General features: G+C 36.5%; 1 protein-coding gene across 1 annotated transcript in view; it reads left to right on the top strand.

Moving 5' to 3' along the window:
- Positions 1-24,203, top strand: part of ACER3 (alkaline ceramidase 3) — a 148,081-nt gene that overhangs the window by 86,339 nt on the left and 37,539 nt on the right. Inside the window, exons 4-7 of the mRNA XM_065944813.1 lie at positions 4,850-4,902; positions 6,805-6,886; positions 9,635-9,670; positions 23,630-23,688. Of these exons, the coding sequence (XP_065800885.1) occupies positions 4,850-4,902; positions 6,805-6,886; positions 9,635-9,670; positions 23,630-23,688 (230 nt within the window). The remainder of the gene's footprint in view (positions 1-4,849; positions 4,903-6,804; positions 6,887-9,634; positions 9,671-23,629; positions 23,689-24,203) is intronic.

Genomic DNA, 24,203 nt, shown 5'->3' with positions numbered 1-24,203 from the left:
TTTCTGGTGTCTCTTCTTAGAAGGGCATTAATTCCATCACGAGGGCCCTGCCCTCATGACCTCATCTTACCCTGATTACCTCCCAAAAGACTCATCTCCAAATATCTTCAGATTGGGGGTTAGACCTTCAGCATATGAATTTGTGTTTGACACAAACATTCAGCTCATAACAGCTTTGTTATCTTCTGTATTCTTGATGCCCTGGCACATGAATATACAAGGGATAGCCAGTTCTTAGATATAGCAAGACTACTCAGCCTGAACTGTGCCTTTTATATGCACACTAACCAATTCAGAACCCATTCTCTAAACTACCTGTTACACTCCAGGAAGCAGTATTTCTCTGCCCTAATCATTTTAGTGCCAGGTCCCTGATAGTGCCAGCCATGAAATCAGAAGACAATTGCCTCTCGGCAGGAAAGCAATGACAAACCTAGACATTGTGTTGAAAAGCAGAGATATTACTCTGCTGAGAAAGGTTCGTGTAGTCTTGGTTGCATACTGTTGTGAGAGCTGGACTGTAAAGAAGGCAGAACACCAAAGAATTGATGCCTTCCAGCTGTGGTGCTGGAGAAGACTCCTGAAAGTCCCTTGGACATCAGGGAGATCAAAACAGTCAATCTTAAGGGAGATCAACCCTGAATATTCACTGGAAGGACTGATGCTGATGGTGAAGCTGAAGCTCCAGTATTTTGGTCATCTGAGGCACACAGCTGATGCATTGGAAAAGTCCCTGATGCTGGGAAAGATTGAGGGCAGAAGGAGAAGAAGGTGTCAGAGGATGAGATGGCTGGATGACATCACTGATATAATGAACATGAACTTGGGCAAACTCTGGGAGATGGTGAGGGACAGGGAGGCCTGGTGTCCTGCAGTCCATGGGGTTGGAAAGAGTTGGACTGGGCAACTGAACAGTAACAGCAACAACCAGATAACTAGAGATAACGCCCATATCCTAGAGCCCCTTGAAGTTATTCAAATTAGTCAATTCTAAACCTGCTTACCTTCCCTTGCCTTGCATTTCTCAGGGAAATGGCTATAAAGGCTCTTGCCCATACTTTCCTCTCGCTCTTTCTGCCTCCTGACTGACCCTGGTGCTTTCCTGTGCTGCTCTGCATGACAAGGAAGTTCTCTGTTGGGAACTGTGAATAGCAAACTATCTTTTCCTTCTTTTTCTTTTTGAGGGGGGAAAGTTCCCCCTTAATTTTTACCTCCTATTTTGTTTGTTTGCTTGTTTTTGACCTTGCCACAAAGCTTGCAGAATCTTAGCTCCCCGACCAGGGAGCTCACTCAGGCCCCAGCACTGGTAGTGCAGAGTCCTAACCAGTGGACCACCAGGAAATTCCTTTTCAGTGGCAGTCATCTCCTGATCTATTGGCTTCACCATACCTGAATAATAATAAAATTTATATTACAAAACGTACTACCACAGTGCTGTGAACTGAATTGTGTCCCCTTAAAAATCACATGTTGACTGTTTGCAGATGATAGGATACTTACATAGAAAATCATAAAGCAACATCAGAAAACTATCAGAGCTCATCAATAAATCTGATAAAGTTGCAGATACAGAATTAATGTATAGAAATCTGTTGCATTTCTGTGCACTAACAAAGAAATATCAGAAAGAGAAATTGAAATAATCCCATTTACTATCACAACAAAAAGATTAAAATACCCAGGAATAAACCTACCTACGAAGGCAAAGCTTCCCTGACAACTCAGCTGGTAAAGATTAATCTGCCTGCAATGCTGGAGACCTGGGTTCGATCCCTGGGCTGGGGAGATTCCCTGGAGAAGGGAACGGTTACCCACTCCAGTATTCTGGCCTGGCATTCCATGGACCATATAGTCCGTGCGGTCGCAAAGAGTTGGACACGACCGAGTGACTTTCACTTCACTTCACTTCAGAGAAGCAAAAGACATGTACTTGAAAACTATAAGATCATGATGAAAGAAACTGAAGATGACTCAAGCAGGTAGAAAGATATACCATGTTCTTAGATTGGAAGAAACAGTATTGTTAAAATGACCATATTGCCCAAGGTGATCTATAGATTCAGTGCAATCCCTAACAATACATTTTTCACTGACCTGGAACGAAAAGTTAAAAAATTTAAATCAAAAGACCCATTTAGATGTTTTTTTTTTCCATTTATTTTTATTAGTTGGAGGCTAATTACTTTACAATATTGTAGTGGTTTTTGTCATACATTGACATGAATCAGCCATGAATTTACATGTATTCCCCATCCCAATCCCCCCTCCCACCTCCCTCTCTACCCGATTCCTCTGGGTTAGATGTTTAATGTAAAGTCAGTAGATACTGGTTCAAAACTTTAAATAAAGGAATCTTCATAAAACTGGTGGTTGATTTACCTGCAGCTTGTCATTGTGTTGTACCAGTGTTTTTGAACATTTAAAGGTGACTCAAGTGAAAGGTTTTGGAGGCAACATAATATAAAAAAGTCCCTTCAAAATCTGGCTCTGTTACTTATTAGCATTGTGATCTTCAAAATGTTGCTTAAACCATCTAAGCCTCAGTGTTTTCATCTTGGAATGTAGATAATAGTTCATACCTTAGGATTGTGCAGATTAAATGAGATAATGAATGTGAAACATTTGATCATAATACCTTGCACAAATGCTGTCATTTTCATTATTCCAATAATTTACTAGAATATATCACTTTGCATAAATTCTCTTCCTTCTCCCTAGCATGCCTTTCTCTGCCATCTCACTTCATTTCCTGCCACCATATTTTCTGGCTTCTTTTGCTTCTTTTTTGGGAATATTTGCTGTATATTTAATCACTTATTTTTTCATTCCCTCTACCTCAATAGACTGTGAATTCCCTGAGGTCAATTATGTGATTATGTCTTGTTTTCTTCATATCCTCAGCTTCTAACATGTTGCCTCATGTATAGTAGTATATTATTAAAGAATTCATTAAATGCATATCTAGTGAATAAATTCTATAGGATTGGTTTAAGGATTAGTTTAAGGATTAGAAATACACCCTCCCCCCCAAAAAAGAAATAACTATCATAACACTTAGCTGGCCACTGTCCAGCTTGTAGTTTAATATATAGTAGCTATAGTTGTTACTGTTACTACTAATAATATTATTTTCCAGAGACATACTTTGATGTCACTTACATTAACTGACTTCCCCAGCCATTACTATCTCTTCTTATATATATGAGTGGTTGTTCAGTTGCTCAGTTGTCTGACTCTTTGCAACACCATGGACTGTAGCATGCCAGGCTTCCCTGTCCTTCACCATCTCCTGGAGCTTGCTCAAACTCACGTCCATTGAGTCAGTGATGCCATCCAACCATTTTATTTATCTTAGGTGCTATAGGATGAAGAAAAAAATGCAAAAGAATACTGAAAGGACCTATAACCTGTATATGGTGGACATCATTCCTTGATGGAGGCATGTTATCATAGTTTATGATGCTGAATGATCCAAGCTGAGCAGTGAGTCAGGCATCCTACTTAAGTATGTACATTAAGACAGATAGATGGCTAGATAAGTTCATTTGTTCAAAAACAGTAATCTAAATATACACACTGAGATCTGGTTTCCTCGGTGTGTATGCCCAGGAGTGGGATTGCTGGGTCATATGGCAGTTCTATTTCAGTTTTTTAAGAAATCTCCACACTGTTCTCCATAGTGGCTGTACTAGTTTGCATCCCCCCCAACAATTTAAGAGGGTTCCCTTTTCTCCACACCCTCTCCAGCATTTATTGCTTGTAGACTTTGGATAGCAGCCATTCTGACTGGCATGTAATGGTACCTCATTGAGGTTTTGATTTGCATTTCTCTGATAATGAGCGATGTTGAGCATCTTTTCATGTGTTTGTTAGCCATCTGTATGTCTTCTTTGGAGAAATGTCTGTTTATATCTTTGGCCCATTTTTTGATTGGGTCATTTATTTGTCTGGAATTGAGCTGCAGGAGTTGCTTGTATATTTTTGAGATTAATCCTTTGTCTGTTTCTTCATTTGCTATTATTTTCTCCCATTCTGAAGGCTGTCTTTTCACCTTGCTTATAGTTTCCTTTGTTGTGCAAAAGCTTTCGCAGCACTGTTTATAATAGCCAGGACATGGAAGCAACATAGATGCCCATCAGCAGATGAATGGATAAGGAAGCTGTGGTACATAGACACTATGGAATATTACTTAGCCATTAAAAAGAATCATTTGAATCAGTTCTAATGAGATGGATGAAACTGGAGCCCATTATACAGAGTGAAGTAAGCCAGAAAGATAAAGGCCAATACAGTATACTAATGCATATGTATGGAATTTAAAAAGATGGTAACAATAACCCTATATGCAAAACAGAAAAAGAGACACAGATGTACAGAACAGACTTTTAGACTCTGTGGGAGAAGGCTAGGGTGGGATGTTCTGAGAGAACAGTATTGAAACAAGTATACTATCAAGGGTGAAATAGATCACCGGCCCAGGCTGGATGCATGAGACAAGTGCTCAGGGCTGGTGCACTGGGAAGACCCAGAGGGATGGGATGGAGAGGGAGGTGGGAGGGGGGATTGGTATGGGGAACACATGTAAATCTACGGCTGATTCATGTCAATGTATGGCAGAAACTACTACAATATTGTAAAGTAATTAGCCTCCAACTAAAAATGGAAAAATAAATAAATAAATAAATATACATGCTGAGAATAAATTAGATGATGATAAATATGAGAATTAGTAAAATGTATTAGATAATAAAAGGTGACCATCTTAGTCATTCTGCTGTTTTATTTTGGATTTGAATAATAATTGCAGCTCTACAGTATTCAAATCCTATTACCTGTCTGTTTCTTTTAGCTATTGGATGAACTCCCAATGATCTACAGCTGTTGTATATTTGTATACTGCATGTAAGTATTTACATTTGAAATTTATTTACTCGATATATTTTAAAATTCATGTTTGTTTCATAGGGAATTAACATAACTAATGCAGTTATATTACTGGGAGATTAAAACAGTGTAGAAGATTATAACTTTTGTGATTTTAATACAGTATAATCTTTTGGAAGTTATACTAACAATGTTTATGAATTTGTGTGATCTCAAATATATTATCCAAAATCCATAACATTTTTCTACTTTGTACCTTGAATTATGCAGAGCAACAAGTTATCTCTAAATTTTCACAGTTGTACAAAATAAATGAATATTGTCCTCATTTTATCTAAGAATATAAGCAGAGCTTATGCTGAGATGACTTGCTTAAGGTCATGCAGTTAATAACCTACAAGTTTAATAAACTTAACTTTTAAAGTATACCTTCTGTTCTCTAGTATTAATACTTCAAACTTGTCTTATGTGATGGTTATCTGATTCTTTTCAACCTGGTCATCATTGCTAGTTCAAGAATATCTTCTTCTAAAGATACATAAAAATAAAAAGAGTTTTCATATGTATACCTATGGCTGATTCATGTTCATGTTTGACAGAAAACAACAAAATTCTGTAAAGCAACTATGACTAACCTAGACAGCATATTAAAAAGCAGAGACATTACTTTGCTGACAAAGGTCTGTCTAGTCAAAGCTATGGTTTTCCTAGTAGTCATGGATGTGAGAGCTGGACTATAAAGAAAGCTGAGCACGAAGAACTGATGCTTTTGAACTGTGGTATTGAAGAAGACTGTTGAGAGTCCCTTGGACTCCAAGGAGATCAAACCAGTCAATCCTAGAGGAAATCAGCCCTGAATATTCACTGGAAGGACTGATGCTGAAGCTGAAGCTCCAATACTTTGGCCACCTGATGGGAAGAACTGACTCCTTGGAAAAGACCCTGATGTTGGGAAAGATTGAAAGCAGGAGAAGAAGGGAATGACAGAGGATGAGATGACTGGATGGCATCACCGACTTGATGGACATGAGTTTGAGCCAGCTCTGGGAGTTGGTGATGGACAGGGAAGCCTGGCGTGTTGTAGTACATGGGGTCACAAAGAGTCAGACACGACTGAGTGACTGAAATGAACTGAAGAAATAGATAAATTTTTAAAAAATTAAAAATAGTTTGAAAGAATATATTATTAAAAAGAACTCATCAGAAACTGTTTCTGTAAATGACCAAGAGTAATTATTTTAGGCTCTCTGGGCCTGTGGTCTCTGGTGCAAGTCTTCAACCTCTGCTATTGTAGCATAAAAGCTGTCATAGATAAGCTATAAATCAATGGGTGTGACAGTGTTCCAGTACATTTTATTTGCAAAGTCAGGCTTAGGTTGAGAAACTGGTTTTTGCACTGTGGTTTGCTACCCCAATCTAGAAAACTATGTCATCAGCCCATTTGTGACAGTGCAGATTTGGGCACTTAGAAAACCTGAGATCAAAAACATGGAAATTCTAGCCACTGTTTTCTGAAACCTATTAAGACTGAGACTAGGGTCTGTGCTCTCCTTGACGTTGTTTATTGATCTATCTTTTCTGTCAAAACTATATTTATTGAAAGAAAAAGTAACAGTGAGCATTGATAAACTAATATCCTGATACACCTGTACCTGCATGAGACAAATTGAGAACAGATAATTTAATAGAAGTATCCAGATGAGTACTGTAAGAAGGGGAGAGCAGAAGATGCCTGCTGTCTTCCCTTAGTTGACATCAGGTGTCTGTAGGCAGTGTGGGTTCTCTAAGATGAGTGTGTGGTTGCTAGGAAATGATGGGCACCAGTATACCCAGGGCATGTATACACATGGCAAAACAGCATTCTGTTTGTTTTCCTAGTTTTATATTCTAAAACAAGTTTCTCTCTTTTTTCTTTTTAAGGTTTGAATGTTTTAAGACGAAGAACTCTGTAAACTACCATCTACTTTTTACCTTAGTTCTCTTCAGTTTAATAGTAACCATAGTAAGTCATATTTTATTTCTAACAAATTAAGCATGTGAGCTGCCATTTATGGAGTTTGGTACATTTTGCTTCTAGCGTTTGCCTCATGCTGTTCAAACTGAAATATTTCTAAAAGAAACTCCCTTATAGATATTGCTTCTTTGTTTTCTATTCTATTTAGGTGTTATTTCTCAACAAAAAGTTGAAACAATTTTTTTTAACCTTTTTTTTTTTTTTTAACAGGAAGTGGGAAAAGTCAAAAGGCAAATATTCAGTAGCAATAGAAAGCAATTAATGATTAACTTTTTCTCATGGATGAACATATTACGTCCTATTTGTTAAAAAAGAGAAATTGGCTCTAATCTTTAGGACCTCCTGTGACTATTTTAATGCCTAACCTTTTCCAAATACGTTGAGATAGCTGATCACTTCTGTGTGCCAGTTCATCTGTTCCCACATTTCTAGTACTACCTATAACCTGACAACTACCAAATCCACATCTTAAGCCTTAGAGTTAGATATCACTAATATCAGGACCCTCAATCTCAGCACATTCCAAGTTGTACTTACTTACCCCTGCCCCATGATACAAACCTACTCATTATCTTTCCTACAAAAATCTGCTCATGCTCTAAGTTGCTTGTCTTGGTTAAAGTGAAAGTGAAGTCACTCAGTCATGTCCAACTCTTTGCAACCCTGTGGACTGTAGTCTACCAGGCTCCTCTGTCCATGGGATTCTCCAGGCAAGGATACTGGAGTGGGTTGCCTTTTCCTTCTCCAGGGGATCTTCCCGACTCAGGGATCAAACCTGGTCTCCCACATTGCAGGCAGAGGCTCTATCCTCCGAGCCACCAGGGAAGCCCTGTCTCGGTTAAGGACCTACTAAATACTCTGTTACTATGGGACTTTGGACAAGTTACTTAACCTCTTGAAATTTCCTCATTTATAAAATGAAAATAGTAATAAACATACATTTCATATTAGTTGTGAAAATTAACCCTTGGTACATAGTAAGGACTCCATAAGTCTTTTGCCTTAAAAAAAAAAGAAGCCTTTTAAGAGCCTTGCTCTTCTGCATTTCTTCTGTTACTAACACTGAGAATCTGAAATTATGTAAAGGGAAATTAGTATTTTGAAACAGCAAATTTCAGAGTTTAAAAACATTCTGCCTTATTAGAGTTTAGAGTTATACATATATAAATGTTTCATACACATCTTACTATTAAAGCTTTCTGATTGCTTAAGGAAATGATCTACTCTTGTAATGAAGGAACTTCCTCCAGGAATAAGATGTTCTGTAGCAAATTGTAAAATTACATAAAATTTGTGAGATCAGCAGTATGTTAAATGAGGCTATAAAGATGTATAAGAATGGTCCTTTCTGCCAAAAAGTTTATTGCCTTGTAGGGGAGAAAAGAAACTAATAAATGCCATAACGTTTATACATTGACAGTCTGGTAGGAAGAAGGATGAGTGGTGGGTTCTGCTAAGCAGAAAAAAAACTCAGAAAAGACTTCAAGAAAGAAGTAAAATTTGAGCTGAATCTTAAAAGATGAGTGTTTACCAGCAGGGGCATTTGCTAACACAGTGAAGCATGGCATGTTTAAAGATACAGAAGCATGAAGCTAGCCTCTTTGGGGTAGCAGTATACTTTTTGGAGCCTAGGATGAGAAAGAGACAGGAAGATAGGAATAAGGCCAAACAGAAAGGCTGGGAAGGCTTTGAAATTTGGACTTTGTCTTGTAAGTGATAGGAGTCATTTCAGATTTGTGATTTAAATTTTTGACTCCTCTCTACCATGTCTTTTTAAAGGTGTCCTCTTACAGGGCAATAAATGCATACAGTGGGCATTGAACTTAATCACCCATATGACATTGGAGCCTGAAACTAGAGTTTGTGTAACTGAAAATGTTTTTCAGTGAATGCACTGAGATTTTTGCACAGAGAATGCAATGATTTTTGGAAGCAGAAGAAAGAACAAGAAATTTATTTTAAATGTTTTCACTCATTAGCATATATTATGTGCTAGAGACTTGCACATATTTTGGCTTATTATTGCTACCTATTATTATTCCCATTATCCAGATAAGGAAAAATGAGTCTTTTAGTTAAATGACTTGCTCAGACATGTAGCAAGTAAGTGGCAGTTTAAAATTTTACTGCTAAATCCAGTGTTCTTGCTATTGTGAAACAGATCTGCTGCAGGGATTGTCAGCATAACCTCTTCAGCGCTGATGAGTATTCATGCATCTGTGCTTCTCCCTGGTGCTCATGCAGAGGCCAAGAGGCCAGAGTAATCCACAGCAGTTGTGAAATATTTAGTTTACCTTGAAGAAGCTCGGGCTTCCCTAGTGACTCAGCGGTAAAGAATCTGCCTGAGGTGCAGGAGACATAGGTTCTGTCCCTGATTCGGGAAGAGCCCTTGGAGAAGGAAATGGCAACCCACTTCAGTATTCTTGCCTGAGAAATCTCATGGACAGAGGAGCCTGATGGGGCTACAGTTCTTGGGGTTGCAACACCCAGACACAACTTAGCAACTAAATGACAACAACATATTAGGAAGCTAGCACTGGCGCAGACACACCTGTAGGTAATAGCCCTTTTGTGGCAAGCCACATAATCTGATTGGTTTTACATGGCTGGAGTCAGTTCTAGGAAGCAAGATGAAGGAAGCCAGAGACGTATGAGATTTGCAAGGTATCAGGTATAGGTTTTCTTTCCCCTTCATAAGGCACTTCTTTCACATCTATTTCTTTTACTCTTTTTCAGGTTTACCTTAAGGTAAAGGAGCCTATATTCCATCAGGTAATTTTTGAAAATTATTACATATTTTATTACTTAACCTGCTTTGTATTTTCCTTTTCTAGTATATTATATGCATATACAGCTTATGGAAATGAAATGGTGGATACTCTAGGAAAGAACAGTGTTTAAAACAGATTGCAGACAAGTTCCTATAGGAGATGTAAGCAAAATAGAAATACCAAGAACATTAATGCCCAGGCTCCACTAGCTGTTTTTAGACAATCATGCAGGTGCAGCATTGCTCTTATAAGCACAAAAAAACAGGAAATATTATTCACATGTACATGTAAACAGTCTTTTTTATGACATTATCTTCTAGAAAAGATATGAGGAAAATACTCAAGAAATTTTCAGTCTAACATATATGAGTTGGGAGATTATTTATATCAAGAGAAACAGACATAAGAAACTTTGGTATAAGAAATAGTAACTTAGGTGCATCCATTTCTAGAATGAAACTAGAGTAAAATGAGTATGAGATCCTTAATAAAGAGAGCTATTGTTTATTGAGTTGGTGTGATGTGCCTGTCACTATGCTCATTACTACATAGACTTTAATCTCCACAGCAGTCCTAAAAATTATGGATTATTGTCTACATTTTAAGGAAAACAAGCTCAGAGCTATTACGTAATTTGCCCCATGGTTACACAGTTTTTAAGGGGCAGAGCCAGGATTCTAACTAGATTTGTTTGACTCCTGTCACTATTCTTTTAACAAAGCAGGGTAGATAAAGATACATAAATAAGCAAGGAAGCACATATTCCAGGAGGATTAGAGACCCTATACTCTTAGAATATTTTGTGTTTATATTAAAAAGTAAATGTTCCTATAACCTTTTAAACTAACACTAGACAATAATCATCTGAAATATGTTTTTTAAAGAAATAAACTCCATATTCACATTATTGTGCCTAGTTTTTTTCCATAGGCCAGCTAAAAGTGGATGTCTAAAAGTAGATGCTATTGGAAGGAGGGCATTCTCACTTTGTTGTTTGTTATAACTTGAAGTGATGTCTTTGTATATTTATCCTTTTATTAGAAATATTTATTAACACAATATAAAAATAAGCTAAGTTTATGTGAAGAATGCTTCAGTTTTTATAAACTTCTTACTTGAAAATTTTGAGTTAATCTTTTTAAGTTTATGACCACTCAGTTTTCTCTTTTGTGTTTTTTACTTATTTGGTACTGTGTTTTGTAATAAAAGGTACAAACTATTCATGTAACTTTCCATGCTGCAATTTCCTGTGTTTTTCCAATAATATTTTCTTCTCTGTGTAGAGGGAAGATAAATAGATATCTGTGTATGCTGATAGAGAAGGATGAAAACTTATAATTATGACTAATGTCCTAGGCTTAGAGATTAAAAATCAGGATAGGAAAATAAAGAAGTAGAGGAATGCTAGATGAAGTGGATAAGCAATCTGAAGGTAGGGATTCATTCATTCGTTTATTCGTTAGATGTTTGCAATATACTTTCTAAGTACCAAATTCTGAGCCTGATGTTGGAAATAAAGAGGCAGTAGAGCACAGATTTAAGATCTAAAGTCAGGCATAACTGAATTCAAACTAGTCTTTCCTACTTCCTGTATAAGTTACTTAACTTTTTGAGCTTTGGTTTCCTCATTATTCAACAAACACTTTTTTTTTTCTTTTTTTTTCCAACAAACACTTTTTAAGTACCTTCAGTATACCAGGTTCTGTACTAGGCACAGGAGATATACTAGTGAGTGAAATAATGAGGTCTCTGCTCTTATAGAGCTCAATAGATTGCATCTCTAAAGTTGGTATAACAATCTCCTAAAGTTGTCTAAATTTAAATGAAATAATGCATTTAAATCTAACATGTAAACACTCAGTAAATGTTAACTAGTATTAATATACAACGTGGCTGTTGGTCTCAGAACTCACTATCTGATCAGGATGATTAACTTGTAAAAATGTATTTGTAGTATATACATTTTATAGTAAACGTGTAAAAGAAGTACTAATGCAGGCAAGGACACAGTCTATCTACCTAGATGACTCAAAATAGAATTACAAAATATACTTATTGTATGTAGCTAAATAATTGCTTTCTTTGGTACTGAAGAGCAATAGTAAGGAAAACAGCTCACTGTTTTGATATAGTAGTATTCCTTGCTACTTTATAAAGTTTTATTTAAAGAGAATTTAGCCTCAGATGTCTGATCTAGAGTATCCTATTCTGATCTGTTAAGTAATTAGAACTGATACTTTCTATTTATGGCTTTTAAAAAAACCCTATCCCTAGTTGTCTTTTGAGTGTCATTTTTAAGAAAAGAGACCTTCTTATTCTGAGAATCTGCTAATTGTCAAAGTTTAGAGTATTTTTCTTTCATATAACGGTTGATGTTTTTATTTGTAGAAACTTAGGAAAATTGCTTTGGAATTTGTAAATGGAAAAATTGTTTTGGAATTTGTGACAAGATTTTTCAAAATCTTAAAAATAATGAAAAAGGAAAACAGAGCAATGTGGTTTAACCTAAAGGAACTCTGACTTAAGGCTGGGATCTTTATTTCTTACCACTTTGATTTCTTAAAGTTCAGAATCTCAATATCTTGCTATTTTATTATCCATCAACAAATTTCTTGCTGTACTCTCCAATATTGTATTCTCCAATATCTTTATCTGTAAAATGTTCAAAACAAGGATATGTACTATTTCATAAAGATTATATAAAAATAATTAATATAAGATAATGCAAATCACAAGGCAGTAAGCATAATAATACTGTGTAATACTAAGAGTACTTAGGAAGATGTAAGACAACTTGCATAAATTTCTGCCTATGATGATCATGAAAAGCTTCTGAAAGAGATATTTGAGTTGAGCTAGAGAAGAAGTAGTGATAGTAGTGATGTGTGTTTGCTTATTCACTCAGTTGTGTCCGACTCTTGCGACCCCATAGACTATAGCCCACTAGGCTCTTCTGTCCATGGGATTCTCCAGGCAGGAATCCTGGAGTGGGTTGCCATTTCCTTCTCCAGGGGATCTTCATGACCCAGGAATCAAACCCAGGTCTCCTGCATTGCAGGCAGATTCATTACCTACTGAGCTACAAGGGAAGCCCCGATATTAGTGATAGTAAAAGTAAAGTACCTGTCACAACAAGGATGATTGTCTTGCTAACCAGATTAACTTCTCTGAGGAAGAATATACTGATAACAGTTCTACTTTATTGAGTCCAAGGTGATCCATACATATCTAAAAGAGAGCCAAATGCTATTTATTTAACTTAATGACCTTGTGAAAGATAATATTCAAATCACATAGCTGTCACATTCAATAGAAACACCAACATGTCTTAAGCAGGAAAACAAAAACAAAAGCATACATGAGAATAGATTAAATGGACATTTAAGAAATTATTTAACTCTTTTAAAGAGGCTAATTGAACAATCAGTAGTTGAGTATCTCAGATGAGATCTCATCTAATGTCTCAAAGAGTACTGTTGCTTAAAATCTTCTTGCCAAAGTAGATGTCTCCTAAAGATTGTTTCTAGGCATGCCATATCAGTATTTTATTGCTGTGCCTTCTAATTTGACACTCAAGGTTTGCAGGAAATAACACACTATGTAAACAATTTGAAAAACAAACTTGGATTTTTAACATTTTTAAATTTTTATTCTATCATGTTTCGTTTGTGCCATTTTGTTACAAATTAGAGTAGAAGGATATATAAGCATTCTTGGAAAAGAAGCTGACTTTTTTAGTGTCTACTAAATATTGTGCTAAATATTATATATTCTTTCATATATAGTTTATATAGATTGACTCACTCATTATCTTATTAAAATATCAGCAAATCTGTTTAGGAATTGGAATTATCTTTACTTTATAGATGAGATAACTGAGAGTCAGAAAGGTTAAGTAATTTGCCCAATGTTCAGCTTGTTGTTTGCAGAACTGGAAATTGAACCCAGATCCTATTTTTCCCCCAAACCCATATTACTTTTATGATATGTCCCTATAGCTGATTACTTTGGAATCTAATTTATTGCCTGAAAGTTCTGTTTTTCAAAAGAATAAAAAGTACTATTTAGATTTTTGTGCAATAGTGAACTTGGAAGAATGTGAAGACCAAATATATAAAACTTAAGGATAGCTGTGCTTTACTTTAAACCTCAGTTCAGTTATCAATTAAAAAAACTGCCCAAAGTCAAATATAAGTGAAGTACTTTGGGAATAAAAAGAGATTAAGTAATTTTTATAGAAGGATATTAGGAAGGCTTCACACAGGAAATGACATTTGAGGAGGGTTTATTTGACCATGGATCTCTCTTTTTTTTTTTTTTCCCCCCTTTGAGTATCTCTTAATGTCCCTCAGCACAGTGGTATTATGGGGTCTTATTTGGGAAATCTTATGCTAAATACAAGATCATGTAGAACATGAGAAGAGAAAGAAGAATGGAACCAAATTGTGAATCATTGACTGTTATGCTAGAGTTTGGAACGTATTTTGTCATTGACAGAGGCATAATAACTTTATTAGATCTGTTTCAGATAATTTTGGCAGTTGTATGTAGGCTGGATTAGAAGGCTGTATAGTTTAGGCAGAATTAAGATTTTAAACTAGTTCTGAATACCTACTATTCAGAACTATGTTTTTACAGAGTCTCATTGCCTTATGAGTCTTATGAAATTACGTTACAATTAAAAAGTAGTATCTGCATTTAGCTTACTACTATTTAAACTATCATCTAATTATGTAGGAAGCACCAGCCTTTTAGCCTTATCAAATGAGAATTGTTGTTCAGTCACTAAGTCATGTCCTACTCTTTGCAACCTTATGAACTGCAGCATGCCAGAGAATAATTTATACCATTAACTCCCAAAATAAAATGCCTCTTACATCAGTGTTTTGACTATGATTATAAAAAGATGAAGCCACAGTCACCTAGTTCAGTCCCTTCATTTTACAAATGAGAATCCAAGAGTAAGATGACTGAAATGACTTATTCAAGCGACTTATATATTGAGATAGTAATCAGGTGGTAGAAAAATCTGGATTCCCCTCACTGTAGCCCTTGGCTTTTTCTGTTAGAGGTTCTCTTTACTATGTTTGGCAATTGAATGAGTTCATTACAAACTCCAAGTGCCTAAATCCCATTACCTATTACCACCATAGGTTCCCACTCACTGGGGCTTTATCCACAAATCCCTACCTGACCTCCCACCCTCCTAAGTGTTTCTTGACCACAGATGAGCTGAGTGCCTTTCTCCGAGAGTGAAAGACTTGAACTCACTCTGGGCATTCAATGTGAAGCTGTTAATTATTCCAGCGGGTTACTATGGAATTCTTTATTGTCTAAATGTCTTTTACTTTTAAACAGTATCAGAATTACAGAGAAGCTGCAAGGATGATAAAAAGAACTTTCCCCCCAAACCATGTGAAAGTTTATTGTCAACCTGTTGGAACATGATGACTTATGATAGTGTCTACTAGGCATCTCCATTGTGTAATTGTTCTCTGTCTTTTCATAATTAACAAGAACTTGGTAGTAAAGTACTTTGAGACTTATGAAAATACTCTTAATTATTAAACTTTGAATTTATTTATTTTTATGTGTTTGGACTCTCTCTCATATTCCTACTTTATACAGTATTCACTGATTTGTAATTATCATGATTTATTTTGGTATGTCATGATTTCTTTGATATAAAGAAAAGGTGGCAAGGATACACAGAAGAACTATAGAAAAAAGATCTTTACAACCCAAATAATCACAATGGTGCGATCACTCACCTAGAGCCAGCCATCCTAGAATATGAAGTCAAGTGGGCCTTAGGAAGCATCACTACGAACAAAGCTAGTGGAGGTGATGGAATTCCAGTTGAGCTTTTTCAAATCCTGAAAGATGATGCTGTGAAAGTGCTGCAGTCAGTATGCCAGCAAATTTGGAAAACTCAACAGTGGCCACAGGACTGGAAAATGTCAGTTTTCATTCCAATCCCAAAGAACGGCAATGCCAAAGAATGTTCAAACTACTGCACAATTGCACTCTTCTCACACACTAGCAAAGCAATGCTCAAAATTCTCCAAGCCAGGCTTCAACAGTATGTGAACTGTGAACTTCCAGATGTTCAAGCTGGATTTAGAAAGGGCAGAGGAACCAGAGACCAAATTGCCAACATCTACCGGATCATCAAAAAAGCAAGAGAGTTCCAGAAAAACATCTAGTTCTGCTTTATTGACTATGCCAAAGCCTTTGACTGTGTGGACCACCACAAACTGTGGAAAATTCTGAAAGGGATTGGGAATACCAGACTACCTGACTTGCCTCCTGAGAAATCTGTAAGCAGGTCAGGAAGCAACAGTTAGAACTGGACATGGAACAGTAGACTGGTTCCAAATTGGGAAAGGAGTATGTCGAGACTGTATATTGTCACCCTGCTTATTTAACTTATATACAGAGTACATCATGAGAAATGCCAGACTGGATGAAATACAAGCTAGAATCAAGATTTCCGGGAGAAATATTAATAACCTCAGATACACAGATGACACCACCTTTATGGCAGAAATTTAAGAAGAACTGAAGAGCTTCTTGATGTAAGTAAAAGAGGAGAGTGAAAAGACTGGCTAAGAACTTAACATTCAGAAAACACAGATCATGTCATCCGGTCCCATCACTCCATGGCAAATAGATGGGGAAACAATGGAAACAGTGACAGACTTTATTATTTTGGCGGGCTCCAAAATCACTGCAGATGGTGACTGTAGCCATGAAATTAAAAGACACTTGCTCCTTGAAAGAAAAGCTAGCCTAGACCAGCCTAGACAGCCTATTAAAAAGCAGAGACAAGGTCCGTCCAGTCAATGCTGTGGCTTTTCCAGTAGTCATGTATGGATGTGAGAGTTGGACTGTCAAGAAAGCTAAGCGCCGAAGAATTGATCCTTTTGAACTGTGTTGTTGGAGAAGACTCTTGAGAGTCCCTTGGACTGCAAGGAGATCCAGTCAGTCCATCCTGAAGTCAGTCAGTCCTGAATATTTACTGGAAGGACTGATGCTGAAGCTGAAGCTCTAATACTTTGGCCGCCTGATGTGAAGAACTGACTCATTGGAAAAGACCTTGATGCTGGGGAAGATTGAAGGTGGGAGGAGAATGGGATGACAGAGGATGAGATGGTTGGATGACATCACTGACTCGATAGACATGAGTTTGAGTCAGCTCTGGGAGTTGGTGATGGACAGGGAAGCCTGGCGTGCTGCAGTCCATGGGGTCACAAAGAGTCGACATGACTGAGTGAATGAACTGAACTGAACTATCATGATATCTTTTGGTATACAAATTGTCTCAGATTTTGCCAGTATAGCACTTTCAGGCTGATATCTGTGTCCTTTTGACCTGTTCCCATTAATCTTTGAGTATGTTTTACTTTTTGGCACAAGAAGATGTTCTTGACTCATCTTGTTCTTTCCCTGCCCCAGGCCTGATCTCCATGGAGCCTTGGTTTCTTTTATTGGAGAATGGAATTTAGAAACCAGATCCAAGTATTAGATATGTGGTTACATATGTCTCTCCTCTATTAGACTGAGTTATTTGAGGTCAGAAATAGGGTTATCTTTTCATCTTTGAATGACGAATGCCTAGTCCAATGTCTGTCATACAGCCTGTGTTCAATAATTTGTGGTTGTTTAGTCACTCTGTTGTGTCTGACTCTTTTGTGACCCTGTGGACTGTAGCTCATCAGGCTCCTCTGTCCATGGGATTTCCCAGGCAAGAATACTGTAGTGGGTTGCCAGTTCCTTCTCTAGGAGATCTTCCTGACTCAGGAGTAAAACCTGTGTCTCTTGCATCCCAGGCAGTTTCTTTACTGCTGAGTCTCTCAGAATTCTCATTCAGTAATTACTTGGTAGAAAATAAAGTGGCCAGTTATTTGGAACTCCCCTCCATGTTTTTACTTGATCCACAGAATAGACCATAATGAATAAGTCATGGAGAATGTTAGCTCTGAAGAAATATTGAATGTCAGTCTCCCTTATTATCAAAATAATTATTGTATATCTACAGTTTTTTACTTCCCTGGTGGCTCAGACTGTATAGCATCTGCCTGCATTGTGGGGACCCAGGTTCAATCCCTGAGTCGGAAAGATCCTCTGGAGAAGTAAATGGCAACCCACTCCAGTACTCTTGCTTGGAAAATCCCATGGACAGAGGAGCCTGGTAGACTACAGTCCACAGGGTCGCAAAGAGTTGGACACGACTGAGCAACTTCACTTCATGTCACTTCACCTCACAGTTTTTAAGCTCCCACTCTATAGCCTCAGCCTATTTAGTTTGCCCTCTTTTACCTCTCTGTTTCATCTGTCTTCAAATCTTTCCACATAGGCATCTTAATGCCAAATCACAGAAGAAAAAATTGCTTTTCTGCCTTGCTCAAGAAACCTTTCTTTTTACTGATAAACAAAATCACAGCATGCTTTTTTCCTAGGCTTCTTAGGGATAAGTACCAGGTCTCAGCTTACACACAGTATATTTCAATGATGCTTTAGCAGTGAGAAAATGCAAATACTATTTTTATTATACTCTTTGAAGTTTGGAGATTGAAAAAATTATTAAATATGGAGAGAGATGAAAATTCCTTATAGAAATATTTTTAAATGAAAAATTGTAGAGAATGGAAAAGTACATTGTTATTTTTTTTATTTAAAAATGAATAATCTTACAAGACTCTTGAGAGTCCCTTGGACAGCAAGGAGATCAAGCCAGTCAATCCTAAAGGAAATCAACCCAGAATATTCATTGGAAGGACTGTGGGTGGAGGTGAAGCTCCAGTACTTTGGCCACCTGATGCAAAGAGCCAACTCATTGGAAAAGACCCTGATCCTGGGGAAAATTGAGGGCAAGAGGAGAATGGGGTGACAGAGGTTAAGATGGTTGGATGGCATCCCTGACTCAATGGACATGAGTTTGAGCAAACTCTGGGAAATAAGTGAAGGATAGGGAAGCCTGGCGTGCTGCAGGTCAGGGGGTTGCAAAGAGTCAGACATGACTTAGTAACTGAACAACAACAAGTCTTTGAATATTCATAGAAAAAAGGTTATGTGTATACTTCTAGCTCCAAGAAAGCCTAGGAAGTCAAGTTTTTATAGCTGGACATATCACCATCCTAATAAAATCAGTCTTTTATAAAGACAGAGGCAGGAGTAGATACTGAGTAGGCCACTATGGGGTCTGCCTCAGGTTCCTAGGGGAGAATAAAAATATATAGGATATATAGGATAGCCAGGCCATGGACGCAACCTAGATGTCCATAAGCAGACGAATGGATAAGAAAGCTGTGGTACATATACACAATGGAATATTACTCAGCTATTAAAAAGAATGCATTTGAATCAGTTCTAATGAGATGGATGAAACTGGAGCCCATTATACAGAGTGAAGTAAGTCAGAAAGAAAAACAGCAATACAGTATATTAACACATATATATGGAATTTAGAAAGATGGTAGCAATGACCCTATATGCGAGACAGCAAAGGAGACACAGAGGTAAAGAACAGACTTTTGAACTCTGTGGGAGAGGGCGAGGGTGGGATGATCTGAGAGAATTGCATTGAATCATGTATATTATCATATGTGGAATAGATCGCCAGTCCAGGTTCGATGCATGAGACAGGGTGCTCAGGGCTGGTGCACTGGGATGACCCTGAGGGATAGGATGGGGAGGGAAGTCGGAGGGGGGTTCAGGGTGGGGAACACATGTACACCCATGGCTGATTCATGTCAATGTATGGCAAAAACCACTATAATATTGTAAAGTAATTAGCCTCCAATTAAAATAAATAAATTTAAAAAATATGTATAGGATAGAGATGTTTGTGAAGAAAAGAAAATTTATTTGGAAAATCCCCATTGTACTTCCAGGGTATAGGTTGTTATCCACCATTAGATATGTTTAACATGCTCTCTGAATAATCCATTTCTTTTGATTTCTCTGTGCTGATGATTTGTAAATCTGTTAATTAAGCTCAGTTTTTTCTTCTAAGATTAGACCCAAATATCCAACTCCTGTTACAGATCTCCACTTGGCTGTCTAACTGACACCTCAAAGTCTGAACATACACAGAAATAAAATAAACATTTTCATCCTTTGTCTTTGTTTTCATATTATTCTTTAACCCAATAAACAGTTTAAACTATGCACTCAACTGCCCAAGTCATAAACCAGGCCATCATAGATGTTCCCAACTTTTACTTACTCCCATATCAAATTGATTATCAGTTAGTTTGACACTTTTAGTAATTTTGATAAGCCTTAAACAATTTATACCATACCCTAAAGTTGTTCTAAGCCCTAAATATCTCCCTAATCTATCCATTTTTCTCCTTTCCCATTGATATTACCCTAATTCAGGCACCGTGTCTCACCTAGGTCACTACAGTATCTTGTCAGTGGTCAGTTTTCCATTAATCTCGCCTCCTAATTCATTCTCTGTCTAACATGACAGGGACATCTTTCTATACATGAGTGATCATATTGAGCTACTGCTGAAACTTTTATTGACTTTGCATTGTTCTTTACATAAAGTCCCAACTCCTTAACATGACTTGTAAAGCAGATTTGATCTCTGCTTACCTTCTAACTTCATTTTCCTTGCTCTTCTCTCCAATAAGTATGTCCTAGACAGTATTACTTTTTTCTAGTCCCCACAATGTAAGCTATGCCAGTTACTCTCTTCCACCTTCTTTTAATAATGTTTTTTATTACTAATAATTCTTATCCTACTAATGCTTCTGTTATAAAATTAAACATATCCTCCAAAAAGTCTTTTTTTCTTTTAGTTTTATTGAGACATAAATTACATACAGGACTGTATAATTTTAAAGTGTATAACATAATGATTTGACTTACATACATCATGAAATGATTGCCACAGTGGGTTTAGTGAACATCCATCATCTCATTGAGATACAGTATATTAATGAAATTAAAATCATTTTTCCTTGTGATGAGAACTCTTAGAATTTACTCTTTTTTTACATATAACATATAGCAGTGTTAATTACATCTCATGTTATACATTACATCCCTAGTCCATGGAATTCTCTTTGATCTGCATAAGCTTAGATTAGGTGGCCTTCCTGTGTGCTTACAGAATGCTCTGTTCAGTCCCTGTCACAGGGTTAAAATACTGCATTTTAACTGAGTGGTTACTTATCCCTCTCCTCACTAGGTTGTAATTGCAGGGATCATGACTTTTCTATTCACTGTTATCGCAGCATAGCTACAATTACTGATTCAGGTGGGCAATCAGTGAAGTGAAGTAAAATTTGCTCAGTCGTGTCCGACTCTTTGCAAGCCCATATACAGTCCATGGAATTCTCCAGGCCAAAATACTGGAATGGGTAGCCTTTCCCTTCTCCAGGGGATCTTCCCAACCCAGGGATTGAACTCAGATCTCCCACATTGCAGGTGGATTCTTTACCAACTGAGCCACAAGGAAAACCCAAGAACACTGGAGTAGGTAGCCTATCCCTTCTCCAGAAGATCTTCCTGACCCAAGAATGAACTGGGGTCTTCTGCATTGCAGGCAGATTCTTTACCTACTGAGCTATCAGGGAAGCCCAGGAATCAGTCTCTAATAGACTTTAATCTAATACTGTGTTTATTTATTTTTATTGTAAAATACATGGTAGAGGATACAGCAAGTATAGCATTTTCACCTTATCAAGAAATTCAGAGCTATCCTTATACACATACTGTGTGTATAAGATACACATTTTGCCCTCTCATTCACACATGTGTATACATCTGCCAGGTTTGAAAGCTAAGAGTAATGGAAGTCACTGTAATGTGTAGAAGCAACAGCCCCTTTTTTCTTTCTTTTCTCCCCTCCCCCCCCCCCCCCCACCATTCTTTATTATGGGCATCTTTTATACTGTTCTCATGTAGGCCCCAAGCCTGCAATGTGTGCAGTTCTTGACAGCAACAAAAGCAGACACAACACTCCTCATTTATTTTACCTGTTGTTTTCAAGGCTGAGAGACTTGAGGTCATTCTCAACCAGGCCCTCACCATTCCAGGCTGTATATTAACCCTTTACTCATACCGTTATCTCCCTAGGGACTAGTGCAATGCTCAATAGATATGGTTGGATTCAATGTAGTAGAACACAACTAGTAGGCAAGAATCATAGCACGGCCTTAAAGAGAGTTCAAAATAGAAACGTTGAAAGTGAAAGTGGAAAAATAAATATCATGCAAATGCTAAGCAAAAGAAAATATGGTATAGTTATAATATCAGACAAAACAGGCTTTAATAGGGGGAAATATTTCTGTTGATAGAAAAGGATTACTTTGTAGTATTAAAAGTGTTCAATTTGGAAAATTATAATTTAAAATTTGTATGTACCTTTAATGTATATAATACCTCAAAATATATAATGAAAAATTGACTAAACTAGAAGAAAAACCAGAGAAGTCTTAATCTTAGGTGACTTTAGTGCACAATTATCAGTACCTTATAGAAGATAGAGAAGACAAACAATAAGATTAAAAATTTTGACCTATAGAGCAAATGAAAAATATTGCACCCAACGATTGCAGAAACACTTTATGGTTCACATTTACAGAAATTGACCATATACTTGCTCATACAGTAAGTCTTAACAAATTTCAGATGATTGTAATCAGAATATAATTTCTGACTATAAAGCAATTATATTAGAATTTAAATATTTTAAAATAACATGGATCAAAGAAATCCTAGAAATTGGAATTGAATTGAATCAATGGAAAACAGTTTGACACTTATAGTAATTTTGATAATAATATGCCCTCTGATCCAGCAACTACATCCCTAGGTACATACTCTAGAGAAGTTTTTGTATGTGTGCAGTAGAATGTGTGAATAAGAATGTTCGTAGCATTGAAAACTAGAAACTAGAAATAAACCAAAAATGTCCATCAGCACAGCAATGGGTAAATAAGTTGTGATATTTATTTATGTAACATCAAAAGTGATTGAACCATGGCAACATGTAACATAACTGGATCTTAAAAGACAAAAACAAATGTATGTAATGTTATTCTATTGTAAATTAAAATTAAAAACTTAAAAATGTAGTATTTAGGAGTGCATATTTAGGAAACCAGTTTAATTTAATAAATATGTAAGGAAAAGCAGGAAAATGTTTATAAAAAATGTCAGAGGGGTTTTCTCTAAGGAGTAGGGGAGAGAGTTAGACTGGGAAGAGACAACATATGTCTTGACCTGGATGGTACCCAGCTATTGGCTTTATAAATATTTGTTATGTTATACCTTTATATTCTATGAAGTTTTCTTGTATTTAATAATTCACACTTTTAAAAGTTAAATTTTCCCACTAGTTTCAGGTTTCCAAAATACCTATCCAGTGCTCAGTATAGAAGAGAAAGAGGTTAGTTGTTGGAGCCAAGTCTGAGAAGATGTGGGAACATATAGAATAAAGAACGCAGGGGAGTGGACTAACCTCAGTCAAGAAGAAATGGGCATCTGTTTCTTTGAAAACTAGGAATGGGAGAAAGAATACAGGGAGAGGATGCAGAAACACTTAGGAGGAGAGTTTTAAAAAGTTCAGATATATAAGATAGGAAGTAGAATCATTTGCTAAAAGTGAACCTAACAAAACAGGAGGGATATCTGGGGAGTATGAGGCAGAAATACACCATTTGTTCAAGTTTCAGCAGGTATTTAAAATTTCTTGTAACCATTCAAAATTAAAGTTTATGTGGGACTTCTGATATTGGTTATTCACAAGCAAGATCTTTCCTCACAGGTTAATATGACTCTTAATTATTTAATTATATTAATACATATGTTCTTTAACATGTAATGAAAGATTATAAATGCTTACATTTAACTGGGAGGGCTATTTTTGTAGGCAAAATATAGTTCCATTGCCAAAGAATAATGATCTTATGAACTTCATTTTTCGTTTCTTCTTCAGGTCATGTATGGAATGTTGGTCTTCACTTTAGTGGTTCGATCTATTTATATTGTTACATGGTAAGTAGTTTGGATCATCAAGAGTATACTTGGGTGGTAAATCTATAGCCTAAATTGAAATAACTCATAAAATCCAACTCCAGAAGGGATATTGATAGAAAACTTATAACCGAACATTTATTATGGTTTATTGCAAGGAATACTAATTCTTTAAGCAAATTGTTAATAGGCATCATGTGAAAGCAAGACTTTTAAAATTAAAGAAATTTGAGGAAAGCTGTGTATGATGGCCTCCTTTTGAGTATTTATAATGTACATGAGTATATTAAAGGCCTTGAAAACTCCTACAGTAGAAAGGAAAATAATTGTTTTTATGTTTCCCAAACTGCTTAACGAAAATAATTGTTTTTATGTTTCTCAAACTGCTTAACTAAGAAACCCTTTTTGCAGAATATGTCTCAAGAAAAGCTGTCTGTGTCACAGAGAAACAGTGTTCCAGAAAGATCATTTAGGAAGTAGGCATAAACTTTATAGAGTTTGTGAAAAATAAGTATTTCATGTGAGTACCTGACATA

The sequence above is a fragment of the Muntiacus reevesi genome, chromosome 9 (assembly GCF_963930625.1).
Source record: "Muntiacus reevesi chromosome 9, mMunRee1.1, whole genome shotgun sequence".
NCBI classification, from domain to species: domain Eukaryota; kingdom Metazoa; phylum Chordata; class Mammalia; order Artiodactyla; family Cervidae; genus Muntiacus; species Muntiacus reevesi.
The sequence above is the reverse complement of the archived record's forward strand: the minus strand, read 5'-3'. Positions and strand labels throughout refer to the sequence as shown.